At 37.8% G+C, this 18,952-nt stretch overlaps 1 protein-coding gene across 9 annotated transcripts in view; it reads right to left on the bottom strand.

Annotated features, from left to right (window-relative positions):
- Window positions 1-18,952, bottom strand: part of DOCK9 (dedicator of cytokinesis 9) — a 134,428-nt gene that overhangs the window by 96,735 nt on the left and 18,741 nt on the right. For 3 of the 9 annotated variants that reach the window (XM_064440643.1, XM_064440650.1, XM_064440649.1), the window contains exon 1: window positions 7,800-8,047. The exons of the other annotated variants lie outside the window; for them this stretch is intronic. In XM_064440643.1, the coding sequence (XP_064296713.1) occupies window positions 7,800-7,913 (114 nt within the window). In that variant the 5' untranslated portion in view covers window positions 7,914-8,047. Of the gene's footprint in view, window positions 1-7,799; window positions 8,048-18,952 lie in introns of those variants that run through there. 9 annotated transcript variants of the gene reach the window in all.

Raw genomic sequence — 18,952 nt, 5'->3', positions numbered from 1 at the left:
GTCTAGTTTGGAGAAAAGGAGGCTGAGGGGCGACCTCGTTGCTCTCTGCAGCTTCCTGAGGCGGGGAAGTGGAGAGGGGGGTGCTGAGCTCTTCTCCCTGGGATCCAGTGACAGGACGTGTGGGAATGGTTCAAAGCTGCTCCAGGGGAGGTTTCGACTGGACGTTAGGAAGCATTTCTTTACTGAGAGGGTGGTCAAACACTGGAAGAGGCTTCCTAGAGAGGCAGTCGATGCCCCAAGCCTGTCACTGTTTAAGAGGCATTTGGACAGTGCCCTTAACAACGTGCTTTAACTTCTGGTCAGCCCTGAATTGGTCAGGCAGTTGGAGTAGGTGATCATTGTAGGTCCCTTCCAACTGAAACAGTCTGGTCTGTATTAATCATTGGTATATCAATAATATTCCTGAGAAATCATGCAGGTCTTTTTTTTATCTAAAAGTGAATCAAATAAACTTGTTTTTCAAGGAATTAAGAAAGCTTTAGTCAAAGAAGGTTGCTGAAGTTTTCAGGCTTAGTTCACAGGCTGCTCAAAAGTTACTTGGGATTCCCTCATATCTACCATGTGGTAGCTTTACCGTTAGGAAAAATGCAAGAACATAACAGAGCATAACAGCTGAAAAGGGCAAAAAAGCAAAATCTGGAAAATAAGTCTAGCAAAAAAATGATGAATAAAACATAGCTTTGTCAACAAAAATAGCTACCATTTACAATCATGCTGGAAGAATTTATTAGAAGTTCATAATCTATCTAACAACACACTCGGTACAGGCCAATATATGCCAAGCTTGCCATCTTTCTCCTCAGAGAAGAAGAGCTGTTCAGTTCGTTATATACTGTATGCCAAAATATTGTGAGAGCTTAGCACCTGTAGCAGCAGCTGTGGTTCATCTTCTCCTCTCGTTCATGAGCATGGCTTATCACAAAGCCAAGAACTAACACCAGTGTCCATGAGAAAAGGCTTAAGCTTATGTTCATGCATGCTTCTGTAGCTGAAGTGGTTGGACCATTTTGACTTAGCTTAGAAAAGTATAAGAAAAGCATGTAAACACAGCATAAGAGAAGGTTACGTTTTCTCTAGTGTACTAATCACACAAAATATTTTGGCTGCAAGAAAACTTTGTTAAGTCTTCCTTTGAATATTCAGACTGCTGCAGTGAATCCCAAACTACTGAAATGGTGTGCTCCAAGCTTCCTTAGTACTCAGAAGACCAGATCCACCTTCTTCACCCAATTATTTGAAGCGTTTCCCAGATGCAGGCTCCACCAAATTAACCCTTCACAAAGTTTCAGGTTGAACAGCCCCACTGTGCCGGATTGTCATATCAAGTTCTGATCCCAAAGAAACTCCTGTAACTTCACCCACTCTCTCCAATTTGTCACCAAGGCAACACCTGTCCAGTATAAATTTGCTTACTTAAGCACATGAGACAGGGATGACACAGAGCGCGAAGAGCCCCTCAAACTTTACTGCTCTTTAAATGAAGTACACAAGACAACACTTACCATTTAGAGAGCAAAACACCCTTTGCTCATCTTTCTCCCACTTTCAATGTAAGTAACAGGTCTCTACCTACCTACCCAGGTAGGTAAGCTGCTCACCTGTCAGTCACTGAGGTTGAGCTCTTGTGCAGTATACTCTTACATTAAAACACTGTTTAGAGACGACTACAGTACTATGGCCAAGTCAGTCCATTTGGTCAAATTGGCCTTTACCTTGTGACCATTACTTCTGAAGAGATTGTCATAAGAAATGATATGCAGTGTGCTGCAGTGACAGGTTGATTTGAGAGTGGTGCAGGATGACTGACCTTTAGGAGAAGCAAAAATTAAACTGGCTCTAAGAAATCAGCAGGGGAGAAAGATGATTTGAGTTCTGTATACAGTCAGCCTCTTCTGTTAGCTACAGATTCAGCTTCACAATTGGCTTAAATTAATTGAAAGACCAGCTGACACTAGAAGGACCCTCTCTCTCATGGCACGTTCTTGAGCCTTCTCACACTTGTACCAGCAACTGAACAGTCATATATCAAGACAGATAAAGAGTGATCTGGCTTTAGAGGGTTCCACCCAACCAGCAAGCTTTCAGCCAGGTGGGCTCTCTGAAATGCTGATCAGATGGCTGCATGACCACTTGGTGCCAACAGATGGGAGCTGATGGGACCTTTTCAGAAGGAGCAGTGATTCAGGTTACTAAACAGAACATGAAACACTGTCCTTATGAAAAGCTGTTCCAAAAAACCATTTTTTAATTCTGTTACTCAGCTTCAGTGAAGCTCACAATTTTTAAAATGTCCTTAAGAAAAAAATATTCCAGGCTATGTATTTTAAGATACTTAGAATGCAATTTGGGAAGCCTTTTAAAGGAAAGAAGAAACATATACATGTTCAATACAGTCAGAAGGTTCACATATCAGGACTTCTACTGTCTGAACTAGCAAGCAGATAGATCACAGCACCAATTCCACTAAGTGGTAGCAAGGGAAAGCTGTCACCTCAGATGGGTAATGGATGTGGTACTGCACATGATCAGCATTTTCATCCCTTTCTCCCTGGTGCTGAAGAGCTATGTCCATTCTCCAGTTAATTCCCGTGGGAAGGCAACAGGTGAAGACCGGAAGAAAGCTAGCTCTGGCTTCTCTCGTTTCACCAGCAAAAACAGAGGAAAAGGATTACTTTTAAAAACAGCGTAACTAAAATTATTTCATGGGCACGCGCGCGTGCGCACACACCCCCCCCCCCCCCCCCCCCCACTTCTCTGGCACAGCTAATTCAAAAACCAAAGATGCATATACTGCAGCTTCAGAAAGCATTCAATTCATTGCAAATGCATGTCTCTACCCTATAGACACAAAAGAGGTCCACCACAACCATAAAATTGATAAAAAATAATCTTAAAAGAAAATGAGCTTTGCTCACATTTTGCTTACATGCTGTAAACACGAGATTAAAAAAGAAACCTCCCTCATTAGAAGCTTTAAAGAATCTAAAGCTCTCTGGAGCTGAGGCCCTGAATATACACTTCTTCTCTAAGTCAACAGAACACAGAGGTAGTTAGTGGTGCCAGAAAACCACACCATCTTCCTATTCAATCAGTAAAGTACCTGATTTGCAGAAATATTATTTCTGTAAAAATTCATTAAGAATTCTCTTCCCCAGGTTTCTCCAAAGTGTTACTCGTTTCTTTCTTAGTCATTTGTCAGATTCCAAAGGAAGAGGATGTTTTATCAGTTTGAACCAGATATGAAAAAAGAAAATAAACAGCACAATTATGTTGGCATTTTGCCAAAACTACAACATCACAAGGAAGCAGATTCTCTCAAGCTCTTCTTCAGAAAAAAAAAGATTTTCCGGTCTATTATTTCATGTAATATAAAAGACGCTGGGTACTTACAGTAGTGTTGAATATGATTTATGGACCGTCTGACACAGATAAAACTCAGCCCAGCCAAAAATTGCAAAATCAAGTTTACAGGCACTGCAAGTCAGTCTTTCAAACAAGGCTTAACTTTTCCTATTAATCTGCAACAATCTACATTTTTATTTCTGTAATCTAAGAAAATGCTATGAGAATAGTGCTTCATGGGGTCCAGAGCACTCGAGCTAGCCAATGCTGTATTTGTAGGAAGATAAAACAGCAAAGTATCTGCATATCACTTTGGGTTTTGCTGATGTATTATAGGTATGGAAACTTATCAGAAATAAGAATAATTTCAAAACAGCAGCTGTGACACCTACATGGTAGCCACTTTAATCTGCCAGAATACAGTTTATATAGTTGGACAAGTGGTCTTAAAAGCTATCATATAAAAGGAATTTTAAGTTAGGAGTTCAATGATTGCCTACATTATATATTACAGAAAAAAGCAATACAGTACAATTTTTTCTTGTAGGTTTAAATCGAGGCGAAAGTTATCTTCCTCTTGCCTTCTCACAAAACAAAGGATGGTCAGATTAAGCACACTGGATATTGTTAACCTCATGCTACAAAACATTATTTTCCTTATAACAACCTGTTTAGCACATACACCTGCAAATTAACGAGTCCCCATAAAAAGTAGAATGGAGCTACAAGCACTAGCAGGCAACACAGCGTATGAATTGACAAATATATGGTGTTACAAATTTCTCAACATTGGCCTGAAGCAAGCCACTTTAGACAAATAAGAAGACTATTTAATACTAAACATGGGTAACAGTTCCCTGTATCTTATTGTCCCACCACCACAATAAACTCAAAATAAATTGCCCAGGTTGTGTTATTTTTTAATCAACTTAAAAATCCATTCAAAAAATTATATGTATCCTAGAGCTTATTCTTAAATATTGCATTACTCAGTATCCCCTTTCTTAGGCATGGTTAACTTCGTGATGTGAACTTTGGGGCAGTGGGAGGGAAAAAGCTGCTATCAGTTTATGTACAGAACTACCACTATGCATGTATTTAAGCAACAATATGCTTTCATTCAAAACTTTTAAGTCTCTAGGACTTGAAAGAATGAAATGCATTAAGTGACCTGGTCTCATGCTTACATAAACAGACCAGAAGTGCTCACTGGGGCTACAGACACAGAGCAAGCTGTACAAAGAGGGAGCCATACAAAGAGTAGACAGTTATACAGGCTTTTTTTGCACAGTGTTTCTTAAAAAAAAATAAAAATTAAGTCTTTTTTCTTTTTTTTTTCAGTTCAACCTGAAAGCCTGAAAACTCTTGCTCTGTTGTTCATCCAAGTCTTCAGGGGGCTGTCACAGAAGAGAATGGGGATTTCCAAAAGTCAGTGACCACAGTCTAAATTACAAAGCATTGTGCTTTTGTTTGTAAAAAGTATATTGTTGATAGTCAAGGTTCATTTAAACACAAGAACACTTTTCAGAGCTCAAGCTTTTTGATAAGAGCTTGTGTATTGCCAGTATTTACATCAGGTCGTTAATATGGGTGCAGTTCCGGTTGCGTAATTTCTAGCCTCCTGTGTGGTTTGCTTTACCTTCAGACTCAAAGCAAGCATGCTGTGCCCTATTAAGTTCTCTTATCAGGACAGAAACTTCTAACACTACACTCAGACTTGGGCAATGCTCTGCTGGACAGAGGAGCTCAGGTGTCTTTCATTTTATACTGCCAGCGTGTTTCCAAGCAGAAAGATGGCCTCTAGAAGTTCCAACTTCCCAGAAACACCATCAAATTATATGGCTGGTTTGATAAGCAGTTGCTACTTCTGACTATTGAAATGCAACTGGGCAGCACGTGTACTAATTTGATAACTTCTACAACGGCTAGCACGACAGCAGTTCATCCCAAGTAAGGTTTTGGTGCATAACCCAGAAAATCTAAATGCTTTTTTCCACAGGCTCTTCTTGCTTGTTAACCTCAAAAGCAAAGTTATGACACAATCTAATTCAAATTGCAGGAAAACAAGAGCACACGTACTAATGCACCGGCACTGAAAACAGCAGATGACTCCTTTTGTGAACCTACCCACCTCTATCCAGGAAGAGTTAATTCAGTTGCAGTGCTCAATCAAATAACATTGTTTCAATATCACATGGGGTGCTTATAGTTATAAAATACTCAGTTCCCTTAATACTCTAGCAGACTCTGTGCACTATATTTAAAAGCATGAAATTAATCTCACAAAAAACTTGTTGCTTCCTTGAAGTCCTGACAGCTGATTCTGCCTCATCTTTATTAAAAATACTCAAAAAACTCAAGCACTAGGTAAATCATGTCATAATTACCCATACAAAAGGAATACACCCCCAGCTGAAGGAATGTTTTAGGCAATAGTCAATGAGAAGTATTGCTAGAGTAAACCAGAAACCTCCTGTTCCCAATGCTTTGGAGGATTGCTATCTAATAAAATCCTGATGTTTCTAACCAAGAAAAGTTCTGCTGTTGACACCCCAACTAGCGACGTTACCAGTCTTTCTTATTACCTTACTTAATTGCACCTTACTTAGTTGCACCCTATACCAACGAGAAAACACTTACTTTCACTGTTGCCGTAAAAATCCATTGCAACATCACAACGCAATGCAATAACAATGGGCCCAAATGTTGGTGTTAAATGAAACATAGCACCCTACTTTTTGCTTTGTGCCTCACAGTACACTTAGTGCAAAGTGTCCTTGCACCGTTTCATCTAGTTTTCTTCTCAATAAACTAGATAAAAGCAGAAGCAAAAAGGGATATTATACCACCTATAATTATATGCCACATATATGCTTGTCTAAATATGTAACAGATTAAGACCAAAATAGCAACTGAAATGACAGCGAAGACACTTTTTATGTGACCTATGTGGAACCTAAATGTTCTTCCCTTGAAATATTGACCTTTGTTTTGAACGCATCCCATTTCATCTACAAATGAAAAAAAGGGAGGGCAAACGCTGGAGTTATATTAATCCATGAGCATCAAATTAAACAGTACCTTAAAATTATAAGGATGTACTTCATAAATGGTTGTAAGCAAATGTTTTAGACTTTTTTTTTTAAAGTAAGTTCATATGCTTGCTGATCAACTGCAATACTCTAAGTATCTGCAGAAACACTAATATCCTCTCCAAGTATTCATGGGGGAATAAAAACAGTTCTAAATAAAGTTAAACATTCCAAAGGCAGGAAAGCACACACAAGATTAGCTCATATTGTACTGATGAAAATCTGGACCAGAAATCAGAACACACCCATACAAAAAAAAACCCCACATTGTACTAACAACTGCTCTGAATAGAATTAAACTGAAGAAAACAGTGTAAAGGCAAGTTTGTCTTACTAACACACATGTAAGGTTTCAGTTACATGCCATAACAATTCCCATAACGTTACAGATGTGTATTACTAAATATAGATAGCCAAAATGTTTTATTTCAATTCTTCAATGTGTACCGTGAAGCTCAGATAAAGGGCGGGGGGGTCATAATTTGAAGATCACAGCTCCGACTAACTTCAACTACAGCCAGGCAAATAAAGAGGAGACTGACATCCTTTAATTCAGCAATTGAGATATTACAAAATAAAACTGGAATTTTAGTAAGAATTATCAAAGTACTTCTTTCTACCAATATAGAAAGTTATTAGTTTAACAATCCTCCTCTCTCATTTCAAAAGGTTTATCGTCTTAGCTGGAGAGAGTTGGTGGATTCATTACAGCTTGCTCATTATGTCCTCTTGCTTAAAATTCCAACAGAACTAAGTGTGTAACGATATTAAAAAAAAAAAAAGTTCTTATTTGATTAGTCCCCCACATACAGAAATATTCCCTTTTCCCTCACTGGAAGCTACTTTAAAACTTTAAACTCCTAAATAATGTGCACTGAAGGCATTAAAAAATAGATCTTTTAACAGAAGTACACCAGAATTATTTAGACAGTTCTTAGAACATTTAAGTAATATTTAACAATTACACAGTTTTTAGAGAGTTCAAATATATTTTAATTGAAAGATATGCTGGGCAGTTAAAAAATAGAGGTACTAGATTGTATTTTAAAGCACAAGTAGTTTCCATGCTAGGTTCAAAGAGCTGTACAACTATGCTAGACAGAACAGACACTGAAAAGCAGCTAGTATGAAAACCAAATTCCAAAATCACATTCAGAGAAAACCAAAGATTTGGTAAACCAGAGCAGCAAAAATTAATTAAAAAGGTAGACAACACACAAAGAAACAAACCTAAATCATAAACACACCTTCTTTACAAGCAAGGATGTTGTAACTTCTCATTAGCATCAGATTTAGCAGTTTTCCACTGGCAGGCAGAACTGGAATCATTAAAGGGAAGAGAAAGTTTGTTTAAACAATTCTTACCAGCACTACCACAGGACTCTCCATTTCTACTTCACAAGGACCTGCATCCTTGCACTGCTGTGGAGACTCTATAATAAGCTCTTTCTTAGGATTTCTGTTTGTTCTTGCTTGCATTCTTTGATTGAAAATACAAACTGCAGCAAAATCGTATGCTTTTTGGCATGAAAGTAATCAACATGCCAGTGATCCAGTGAAAACAATAGCTTTTTCCCCGGCACAAGCAGCAGAAAGTACAGGCTAGTCTAACTTCTCAGCTGCACTTTGCTAAATCTGTCATGGTGGGAATGCATGACATACAAAGGCCAGCCCCTAAGCATGTTGTATTCCTCTGGGGGGGAAACAAAAAAAAAAAGGAAGAAAAAAAAGGTGGATCCATTTTAAAGCCTTAAGGTTATGAGTCAAACACAAAAGAGAACATGCATTTCTAAAATGACCACGTAAAACAGACCAAGTCCTTTACAAAACTTTTAAAATATTGAAGCCTTGATTTTGTAATATTTTTATTGTAAAAATCAGCCACTTATTGACAACTGGGCCTCTTTAGAAGTATAAAACCCTAAGTGTTACTTCTTTTTCTTTTTACATTAATATCACTTACTCAGGTACTATCAACAACTGGCCACTAATCAAGTACATTCTCCAGGAGAACGTATCCGAAAAGATACACTGCTCTTTGGGGGGGTAGGGTGGGGGATGCACTTTTTAATCTTAGTACTAAATCCACATTAAAAATTTACCTTAACATCAAATTGTCTTCACAGTAAAAATCTTACATACTCTACAAAGATACTAACTCAAAAATAAAATAAATTTTAAAAACCTCTTTATACATTCAACTTTAAAGCAAACAACCAGTCTCCCTCAGCCTCTTTCCTTGCTTGAGCCAGTTAGCTCACTTCTGTCTTGCACATTATTAGTGCCCTCGGCTCATTCCTCTCTCCTCTGAACCCTCCAGCACTGCAGATGTCCATCACTGATCACCCTCCCAAAAACCACCAAGATGACAACACAAGTTCTTCACACATCTTGAGTGAAGTCACTTGGCAGAACGTCAGCTCTCCAGCCCTGATGACCAGCCAGCTGTCACTCACTGCCTTTGGCTTCCATAGGATTTTCTTTCTGCTGACAGTACAAAGCACCAGGGGAATGTCTTCCCTGTCTCATGAACAGTTCTCAGAAGTGTCTCTTGGCCTCATGATTCAAAGCTACACAGTGCTCAGTGGTGAGTATCTTCCATTCCTGTCCTTAACTGCAACATAAATTCAAGTCATACTTCAACTTTGCTTTTGCAATCAGATCTACTTTCCTACTGTATCGTTACTTACAGGCACTTGTTCAGCATACACACACGCACAAAATAAGAAGCGGCAATTTTTATTGGGACCATTTCTGTACAGTTCTTCAGTATAGTGCAAAGCAATTTTGTATGCAACCTAGTTGGCATTTTTCGTAATTTTGAATGTTGGATTAACCTAGCTCCCCCACGCAGCAGTTTTAGCATATGATTGTATGCTAAATTCCTCCTGGAAAAAGTGAACTGTGATGAGCAGTTTTCTCCAGGTTTTGAGAGAGGTCTTTTGGTTTTCCCTTTGTTTCTTTTTAACACTAATGAGTTGCAACCTCCAAGTGTACAAACCTCATTGTCTGTATTTACCAGGCAAAAATACATCTGAGAGAAAATTTAACTCCCCAGAGAAGCACATCCCTATTTTAGACCCCCTGTTGACTAGAGCAACCAGACAGCTGTGGAAACTAAGCCACCACCTTCATTCAATTCTCATCTCTGCTCCACTTCTTTGGACAGCTAATTATCTCACTTCAATATAACTGACATCCTAAATTTAACTTGACATGAATTTTTATCTATTCTCTAATAGAAGAGCAAGTCACCTTAATCTGCAGAAAGCAGATCAAGTTGTGGAGAAGCCCAAATTTTCCTCTTTTATTGCTAGTATTTTTAAGACGGCACAACTTCAGGCACAGGTTGCTTACCCTTCAGACCTAGTATAAGCTGTTAATATCCCTTTCTCTTCCCCTTCTCTCTGCTCTCACACCTGCATAATATACTGTTATTTCAGCTTACTGCAATCTTGAAATTAGGTCTGACCACAGTGCAGGCACATTTCTAATGAGTGGACTGAAAGAAATAAAAAAAAAATCAACTACTAGTCAAGATAATAATGATTTACTATGTTTCTGTCTTTCTCTAGGAAAAACAAGGTCAATCCATTTACTTTTTAAGCAGTCTCTCTAATATAGAGACACTGAAATCTAGAAAACATTGCTCTATAAAGCTTCTTGAAGAGTTCAGATGGAAACTAACAGTGTAGTCAAATTTACAAAAACAGATCTTCCTGTGTAGATCAAGGTAGACAATAGTTCAAGAACATTTAGTTACACTTTACTTTTATTTTGCACCAGCTCCCTTTGTTTTCAGAAAACGGAAGTACAGAATAGCTTAGACTAAATTATACCATTACGTGAGGATGCAGCTGCCAAACAGGAATTTGTTTCATTGAGATGGACTGCAATTATACTTAACTGCAACCAGAAGTGCACAACCTTATTATGCACAAGGCACTTGCAAACACACACTAATACAGACTTTAAAATATTACACACTTTAAATAGTATTTCTCCTGGTTAACTTAACAAAGGATTCTACTTTTAAACTGCAACACTGTTTTATCCTGGTCAGGTACTTCTCTTGAATGCATCTGGATTACTTGATTTCAGCATAAATGTGATTTTCTTTCCCCATCATTCTCCCTATTCTTCTCAAAACATGAAGAAGGATGAAAAGAAAGCGAACAAGCCAACATCTTTATAACATTAGCTTAAAGATACTGAAGTTATTTTTCCTACTGAATGTTTAATGTAATTTCTAGCTTGCATTTTATTAACACACATGTACTATTAGGGAGATTCTTTTGTTTAACAACAACCAAAGTGTGAAGCAGTACCTCCAGAGCTATACCCTGCATGGAATAGACCTTAATTACTAAGCTGATGTGGATTTCCAAAATTTATTTTCTGCTGAGGACTTACGTATTCTCTCAATAATTTAATTCACAAAAAAATACAGAGGGGGCAGGGAGGAGGGAGGGGAACCACACAAAAACATGAGATACTGCTTAGCGAGGCACCACACCGTCAAAGGAGCTAAGTCATTTCATCAAAGAGGTATGATTCAAAAAGTGAAAGATAAAAAAAAGAACTTTAAGACATGTTGAAAATCTATCAACTTGTTACATGACTAGTAGTTTTAAGCCATTTAACTGCAATTAAAAGAAAAAAAAACACAAGCAAAAAAACCCCGTACTACTAAATTTCTTGTTTCTTGTTACAGCCAGTTATCTGAATAAGAATCAACAGAAAATCCAGGAAAACAATGCACATACTAAAAGAAAGTCACTGCACAAAAGTTATTTGACTTTATTTCCAACATGGCTCCCAAAATTGCAGAAAATTACTAGCTAAATAGAGACCTGACTGAAAAACAACTCAGATTATTATGGAAAATACACATTTCATCTTTTTACAGACACAGAGGCTTGAAGGACTTCTGATGGTAATTTTAACAACAGAACTTTTCATATTACTTCCCACAGCCAAATATTTGGCTCTCTTCTTGCATCATATACCCTTAAGGAACTACCTATGTAATTACAAAATTACATAGGTAAAAAAAAAGTTGTCAGTATTCCCAGCATACCTCAGTGATTCATCCAGCAAATTTGATGCCCAAAAGACAAGTTCCCCACATACACCCTATTATTCCTTCAAATCACTTTTCACTCCAAGAGCTTGCTTTCCTAATGCACAATACCACATAAAGAAGAGTAAGTGATAGCAAGGGAATAGGCAGCGTATGAGAATTTCCTCTGAACTTCGATGAAAGAAAGGGTGACTACCCCGCCTCACTGCAGGAACAGGCTAAGACCTGAGCAGTTTTGTTTAATGGCGTTTCTTTTGCCCAAGTCCCACTTGCAATCTGCATCAAAATCACTAAACCCTCCTGAGTGGCTAATATCGGCATTCACTAAATCTACCAGCTGTAATTATAGCCTTCAAACTTGTCTCTGTTAGCTGTTCTAGGCAAACAACTGTTGCTTAACCTGTAGCAACTGGGGGGCGGAGGGGAGGAAGAAGTAACGCTGCTGTAGGTTTGCATGTCCTGTGTACGTGAAAACAAGGATTTGACAACATCGTTTACTAAAACCCTACCTCTACTCCTTTGTGGCTCTTTAAACTCCCTGGCAACCCACAGCATCTCTTAACAAATAATTTTCAAAAATGAGAAGGATGGACGGAAGGGTTTTGATGCTTTGTTTTGTTGGGGGTTTGGTGGGGTATTTTTTGGTTGGTTGGGTTTTGGTTTGGGTTGAGTTTTTAAGGCAGTAGCTCATATGAAAATATGGACCCACTTTAGCAGAATGACAAGCACCATTAAAAGCCAATACTTCTTGCTCTCGTCTGTATTAGCGAGAGATATTCTAGCACTGCCCTCCCACACTTGGCAGCCTGCCTTGCAGCTGTATTAAAAGCATAACATTTCACGTGTCAGTGGAAGATTCAGTGTTGCAGCTACACATATGTTAATACTGCTGAGTTTCCTAAGTGACCAGCAGATACTCGCTTGCCTGGAAGAATATATTCACAAGTTCAAGTGAAAGGCTCAGTCAGCTGACAGCAGATGGAATTCAGCATGCAGTTCTCCTGGTGATTCCCTGCCATACACATTACATTCAGATGAAATACAAAAAGTCACAAGAAAGTCAGTTAGGAAGACTCATTTCTCCTATGGCAAATGCTGCAAACAAGTAACTTGCAGTCTCACCAACAGGGAGTACAACCTCTAGCAAGAAAATAATTTTTTTAAAGTTTTACAAAAGATAAAAGTATAAGACAGATTTGAGTGTACTACATATTATGTAACTTTTCATGTTGTCAACATTATAACTAAAATACTCCCATTTCACTGGCTTGCCTTGGTAAAAACAAGAATTAAGCCCTTTCTGGAACCGGTACAATCACAAGCCCTCTTTGGAGGGACATCTCTTTATATTAAATGCATCATACAAATCTCAAATTTTGGTTTACAGTTAAAATTACTCTCAAAACATTGTTTTTAAGGATACAGTCAAGTAGCCTGGGCAGGACAAAGATGCTGAGATACCACATAGAAGAGGTCTCTATCATAAGTAGGTTGCACTGATGAAATAAGATACCACCACCGTACAGGTCTGTATTACTACTCAAGAAGTTGGAATAAAAAACTGATCTGCCTGTTTTAGTGGCAGCTTAAAGGTAAAGGATTCTCCCAGTCAGTGCCTCTATTGGGTCCATAATGTATTTGTACAATGCATTTTTTAACAGCTCTTTATTTCATGGAATAAGAATTTGGCTAAAGTTGTTAACACCAACATGGCATATCTCATTAATATCCCTCAGCTAGACATTACTATCTGTCAGATAAGATACAGTACCTTATTTTGGACACCCTTACTCTGTGACAAATACAAAACTAAAATAAGTTTGAAGTCACAGTGGAGCTAAGCAAAATGTAGATTAACTTAAGTCTTGCCCATGTCACACTTTTGCATATTGTTATCTATGAAGTATCGACTTAAGGTGCGCTTGCTTGACTCACTGGGAATTAATTTCATACAGATAATTAATTTCAAACAGATAACTTTCTGTTTTCAGGAAGAAACTGACCTCCTTATGGTCCCAGGGGAACGAAAAGAATACGGGAAAAAAAAGAAAAAGAGTAGAATGTAGTCAGGATAGAAGACTTCAAGATTAAAACTGCACTTCTGCTAAAGGATTTAACTGTTTTTCTGACATGCTTCCTTATAGATAGGACATGAACAAGCAGACTGACTGTGAGAACAGTATTAGACTAAAAATGGTTGGGGTTTTTTCCTACCCAGACAACCTTACAATTATCAGAAACAAATAGGACAGCACTGACACTAAACCAAAGACAAAAAGTACATCAAAACCCCAAGTCTCAAACTGAAGCGGTTCTGCACCAAGCAAGCCTAAGGTAAGGTTCTTCCCACCGTGTAACACCAATCTTACAGGACTTCCTCCAGCAGCAATTTGCTTCTTGGCCTGAAGTAAGAGTGCATCTTGGTTTGCCTCTAAACTGAAACACAAACCTGTCTCGGACTTCATAATCTAGAGTTCTAAGAAACAAGAACATTGCAAGAGTTAGCAGTTGGCTACCAGCTTTACTTTAATTGCATTTAATTTCATGCCAGAACAGGATACCTGCATCTGCAAACAATTCAAATGAGCATTTCAGGCTGTTCCTAAAGCAGGTGGAAGGAAGTGTTAGGAAGGAGCAGAGAAGTCAGCTCCTTTCTGTGTGTTCACTAAGCCTAGACTCTAGTCTTGAAAGCACCACCCACACAGCTTCTCCACCACAGAAGTCTTTCCATTCCTCAAGATCATATAAGACTTCAAAGTTGCTTGTTTGGTGGTTTGTGTGTTGGGTTGGCGTTTTTGTTTGTTTGTTTGTTTGTTTTTTTAACTCCAGACACCTTGCTTGCTTTCAAAGCAGAATATCCAGCTCCCCCAAGAGCCCCTGCTGCTACATTCAAAGGGAACATGTTTTCTACCTGGGTGCAACCTAATGCCATATTCTTTGGCCCGGATGTTTTTCTGTGCTAGTCCAACTTATCTTGTCATAGATGAACAATGGCTTATGCATATTGGCTTGACCAACTATCCTCAGATTTCACCTTCGGTCTTAAATAATTTTTCCTGAAGATACAACATGTAATCTTATCCTTTGCATGCCAGTGCACTCGGTGTCTGCCAACCTATATCTGGTGATCCTCTCATGTGCATCTTTCCAATAAGTTTATTTGCCGCAGGAACAACATGTTTCGTGAATTTGTGCTGCAATTTCCCCTGCCAAGAGGGCAGAGGGATACCAGAGATGGACATTCGAGCATTCTTCGCAAAGGAGTCTAATGAAAGGTCAAAACAAAAAAAAAATTATACAGAAACCAGCAGGAGATTTAGCCAAAACTATAAGCCAGCACATAAGACACCAGGTTTTTATTCACCCAAAGCGGTAAGATGAAAGGAGATAAAAGTGCTCTCATGCAAGTGATCCATGAAAAGCTATGCAACAGTTAGATGTTGTACTCAAACATGTCTCTTTCTTCCTTATTAAGAAGCCTAATGAGGTCTAATGCTCCACTAGCTGATGAATAAAAGCCACTTGTAATACAGTTACAAGTTCAAGCAAGTTATGAGAATGAAATAACAAACTAAGCCATACAAATTATCTGCACACCATTAGAGAATTGCTGCATAAGCTGTTTAAGCCCATTAAAAAAAAAAGACTTCCACTTACTCAGCAGAATGATTTCCCTAGAACTTTCTCCTTCATATATTTCTATTTTATTTCTATTAAAATTTTCTAATTTAAATAAGCAAGTTGATATTAATTTGTTAATTCAGACATCAAGAACAGGCCTTAACATAAAGCCTTTTAATAAATTAATGTGTTAAGATTTACCTTAAACACATCACATGCTAAATCAAGAAAACAGTCTTTTGAAAATCATACACATATAATTTTAAATTATTCTGAAATCAAAATATTGCAACTTGAATGTCTACTGTGGAGTTATTTCCAGAATGACATAGTTCACTGCTGTCATTAATCAATCTTCCTACATGCACAGACTCTGGTATATCTTAAAGATGTCACAGTTTATTAATAAACCAAATCACTCATGAGCAGCACAGAAACAGCAGTCACACAAAAACTCAGTAACACCAGCGATGGCGCTGGTGTCAACAGGTTACACAAACTAAGAAACTGCAGTTACTAAAATATAAGGTTGGTGGTTCCGTTTCCAGCAAATACCTAAATTTATCCTATTAAAAGCTAGACATACGCCATTTCAAAATGCCCTGCATTTCTTCTTGGAAATTGTGTAAGTATAAATTAAGTAACAGTTATTCAAATTAAGGATATTTTCCACATTAGACTTACTAAAAGACTACTTAAAATTATTAGGCCACATCTTGCACATGTTACAGCTACTAAACTACCTGAAGTAGCTTTACAAAACTACAAGGTTATAGAGTTTAATGAGAGAAACAGCAGTGTTGAATAGGCCATAAGAAGCAAACTGCAGAAAAACCATTTCAAGTATGGCCAAAAAGCATGTTGCTTTCTGGAATTTTCAGACAGAAAGACAGAAGAAAGTTAATGACCTTCAGCCCCATTTGTCCCACTATAGAATTTTCTAGATCCTCCACTGGTCTTGCTAGTACAGTCAGCTAGCCTCTTCCTTTACCGAATATTTCAAACAGGCTTATTAGCAAAACCCAAACTTCTAAATCTCTTTAGTTTTATTGTCACCACATCATTGTCCTTTGCTCATTTTCCATCTTTGTCTACTATCTGAAAGAGCTGTTTAGGCCCTAAACTGTACAGTAACACTTCACTCATATGCATTGGTTATACAATGATTACCAATAAAATGGAATTTGAATATAAAAATAAGGGGCAGAGGGGAGGGGAACCAAAACCCTCCTGACTCAAAGCTACTACAACACGGCAGAAACAACATGTAACATCATGCTGAAAATGATTTTTTTAAAAATCATCGGAAAATCAAACTAAGTAATGTAGTTCAAGATTACAAGCTAATATGTTGAAAGTGTATCCTTCAATTTACTACAAAACTTAGCAAATTAGAATGTTTCCTCAATATCTGCAGAAAATAAACATGCCCTAGATGAACATTTTGGGAAAATATATTTCCATTAATTTTGATGCAACTTTTAATAGCGTCCCAAACTAAATTTATAGTCTTTTACTAAAATATTGATTTTTACACCCATGTGGGCCTAAAGACCTTAGAGAACCTGTCTTTTAGCAAGGTAAAGTTTATGTGACAGGCTCAAAATGTTCCCATCCCAAAGATAAGAAATAGCATTTTCATTGTAAGTTTGAATTACATCAAATGGATAGAAAAATGGATAGAAGTAAACTTTACTCCAGAGAAGACATTCTCACCCAAGCTTCAATTTATCTTTGACTTACTTCATGCAAAAGAGCAGACCTGCTTAAGATAAAATTTTAATTAGATTTAGTAAGACTTTAAATATAACCTCCAGACCTCTGGATTACAGGTTAAATTTTGAAAAAACTTATACCCTACATCAGCTACTTCTGCTTCCTTTTTTCTTCACAGAACAGGGGAATTTCCCTTCCAGGAGAAATGCTTCCCGAGAGCTTTCTGTTCACAGGAAATTTTCACAGATATTCAACACTGGCTTTGTAAGAAAATCAATGTATTCTTAAATTAAAGGACTCCCTAAATTAACTGGTGTTCTGACAGCTCTCTATCAGGAGATGTTTGATCCAAAATATCTAAATAGACCAGATAACAGGTACAGCCAGGAAAGCAGAGGTATGAAATTGCAGCTCGACTATGTGTTGCAGCACAGACAAACAGGTGAAGCCATACACCCACGCTTGCATCTGTTGCAACAGCCACCAAAATTAAAGAGAACAGAGGGAAGTGACACGCTACCGCTCTCTTTTGGTCTTGGCTGTACAGCTTGTCTTCAGAGGAAGAGGATTCCTGTAGTCCTCACCTCCCTGCACAGCTTCTCAGTGAGAAGCAAGGTACTTTCTCCTCCTGAAAGCCACCTTTCAGAGAAGGAAGAACTGGCCAAATAAGCTTTTATAGCAAAGAGTACAAAAATTAAGTAATTTAAGAGTTCCATATATACACTTAGATGAATTTCATAAAATATCTTGTCACTGTTGCCAGGACTGCAGCATTTTTCCCCCTTTCCCACTCTTCAGAGAATCTTGCTTTCCACCCTTCAGGGGCATAAGTCAGTAAGTAGCAACTGCTCCCCAGCCTCACACAGCATCTCAGAAAGCAATAGTCAGTGACAGCTGTGACTATCAAGAGCATGACCTCTTCATGAAGTCCCTTTTTTTTTTTTTTCTTGTAAATTCTGACTTTTGTTCTTTCGGACTACACTAGTGCAGTACAATGAGCAGGAAGCCATTCTGACCCCTCAATCCCACACACTCTTCCATATTAACCTTCAAGTATTTATCCCAGGAAGAGACTTATCTCAATCCACTACTTCCAGTTAAACCAAGCTGGCAAAGCCATACAGGAAAATCATAAAACCCAGTATCATTATTTTAAAACATCTAGAAATTTTGGAGGTTTTTTTTAAAAAAAAGACAAAAAAAACCCCAAACCCTTTAGTGACAAATGTGGAACTTTGGTCGTAAAGAGCAGACTAAGCATATTGTGTGCTTAATCTTGCCAGTTTGCAAACCAATTCTGTAGGGCTAAATTAAAAAGAAATTATTGCTGAAAAAATACCACATGAAACAAAGGAGGAAAAAAATGTTACACAACATAAAAAAATTTCACTGCACCCTCCAAGTTACAATAATTTGTATCACATTTTTTAAAAAGTGTTTCTTCACTCACTCATCTAACTATATGTAGAATTAAAGGCCAGTAAAGATGTTAGGTCGTAAAGTCAATGGAGTGCAAAAGTTACTGAAAGTATTCGTTGTCCAGAGTTTAACAAATGTCTAAAAACCACCTGTATGAGGCTAACTTAAAAATGGCTAACAGTGTAAAAAGGCTTCTAACACCTAGAGGAAGCCATTTTATTTCTAATATCAAACCTTACTAAGAATTTATAAAATGCAATATTATCATGAAGGGTAACATACATACTGTAAGTTATTTTAAGCATCTGAAGACAGTTCAGATCATTCTGTCTTCTTTCCTGGAAGCTTATGTACGTGTATCCATGTATATAAACATACATATACATGTGTGTGCATATAAATATACACACACATGCATTCATATATATACACGCACACGCATTCACATATATATACACAGACAGAGGTACCCACACACACCCCCCCTTTTTTCCTTATATTTGAGTTCAGCAAGAAAGGATCTGAACAACATAACGACAACAAAGCTTTGTGAAATTTCTAAAGGTTTTCCATAACTGCAGTTGCACAGCATGGGTACACCAGCAGGCATGACAAGCTTGTCAAAATATGTCCAGTTATTTCAGTGTACCACACCCCTCTTATTCCAACTATCTAGTCT

The sequence above is a fragment of the Phalacrocorax carbo genome, chromosome 1 (genome assembly GCF_963921805.1).
Source record: "Phalacrocorax carbo chromosome 1, bPhaCar2.1, whole genome shotgun sequence".
In the NCBI taxonomy this organism is placed as follows: Eukaryota; Metazoa; Chordata; class Aves; order Suliformes; family Phalacrocoracidae; genus Phalacrocorax; species Phalacrocorax carbo.
This window is presented reverse-complemented; position numbering and strand designations above follow the sequence as displayed.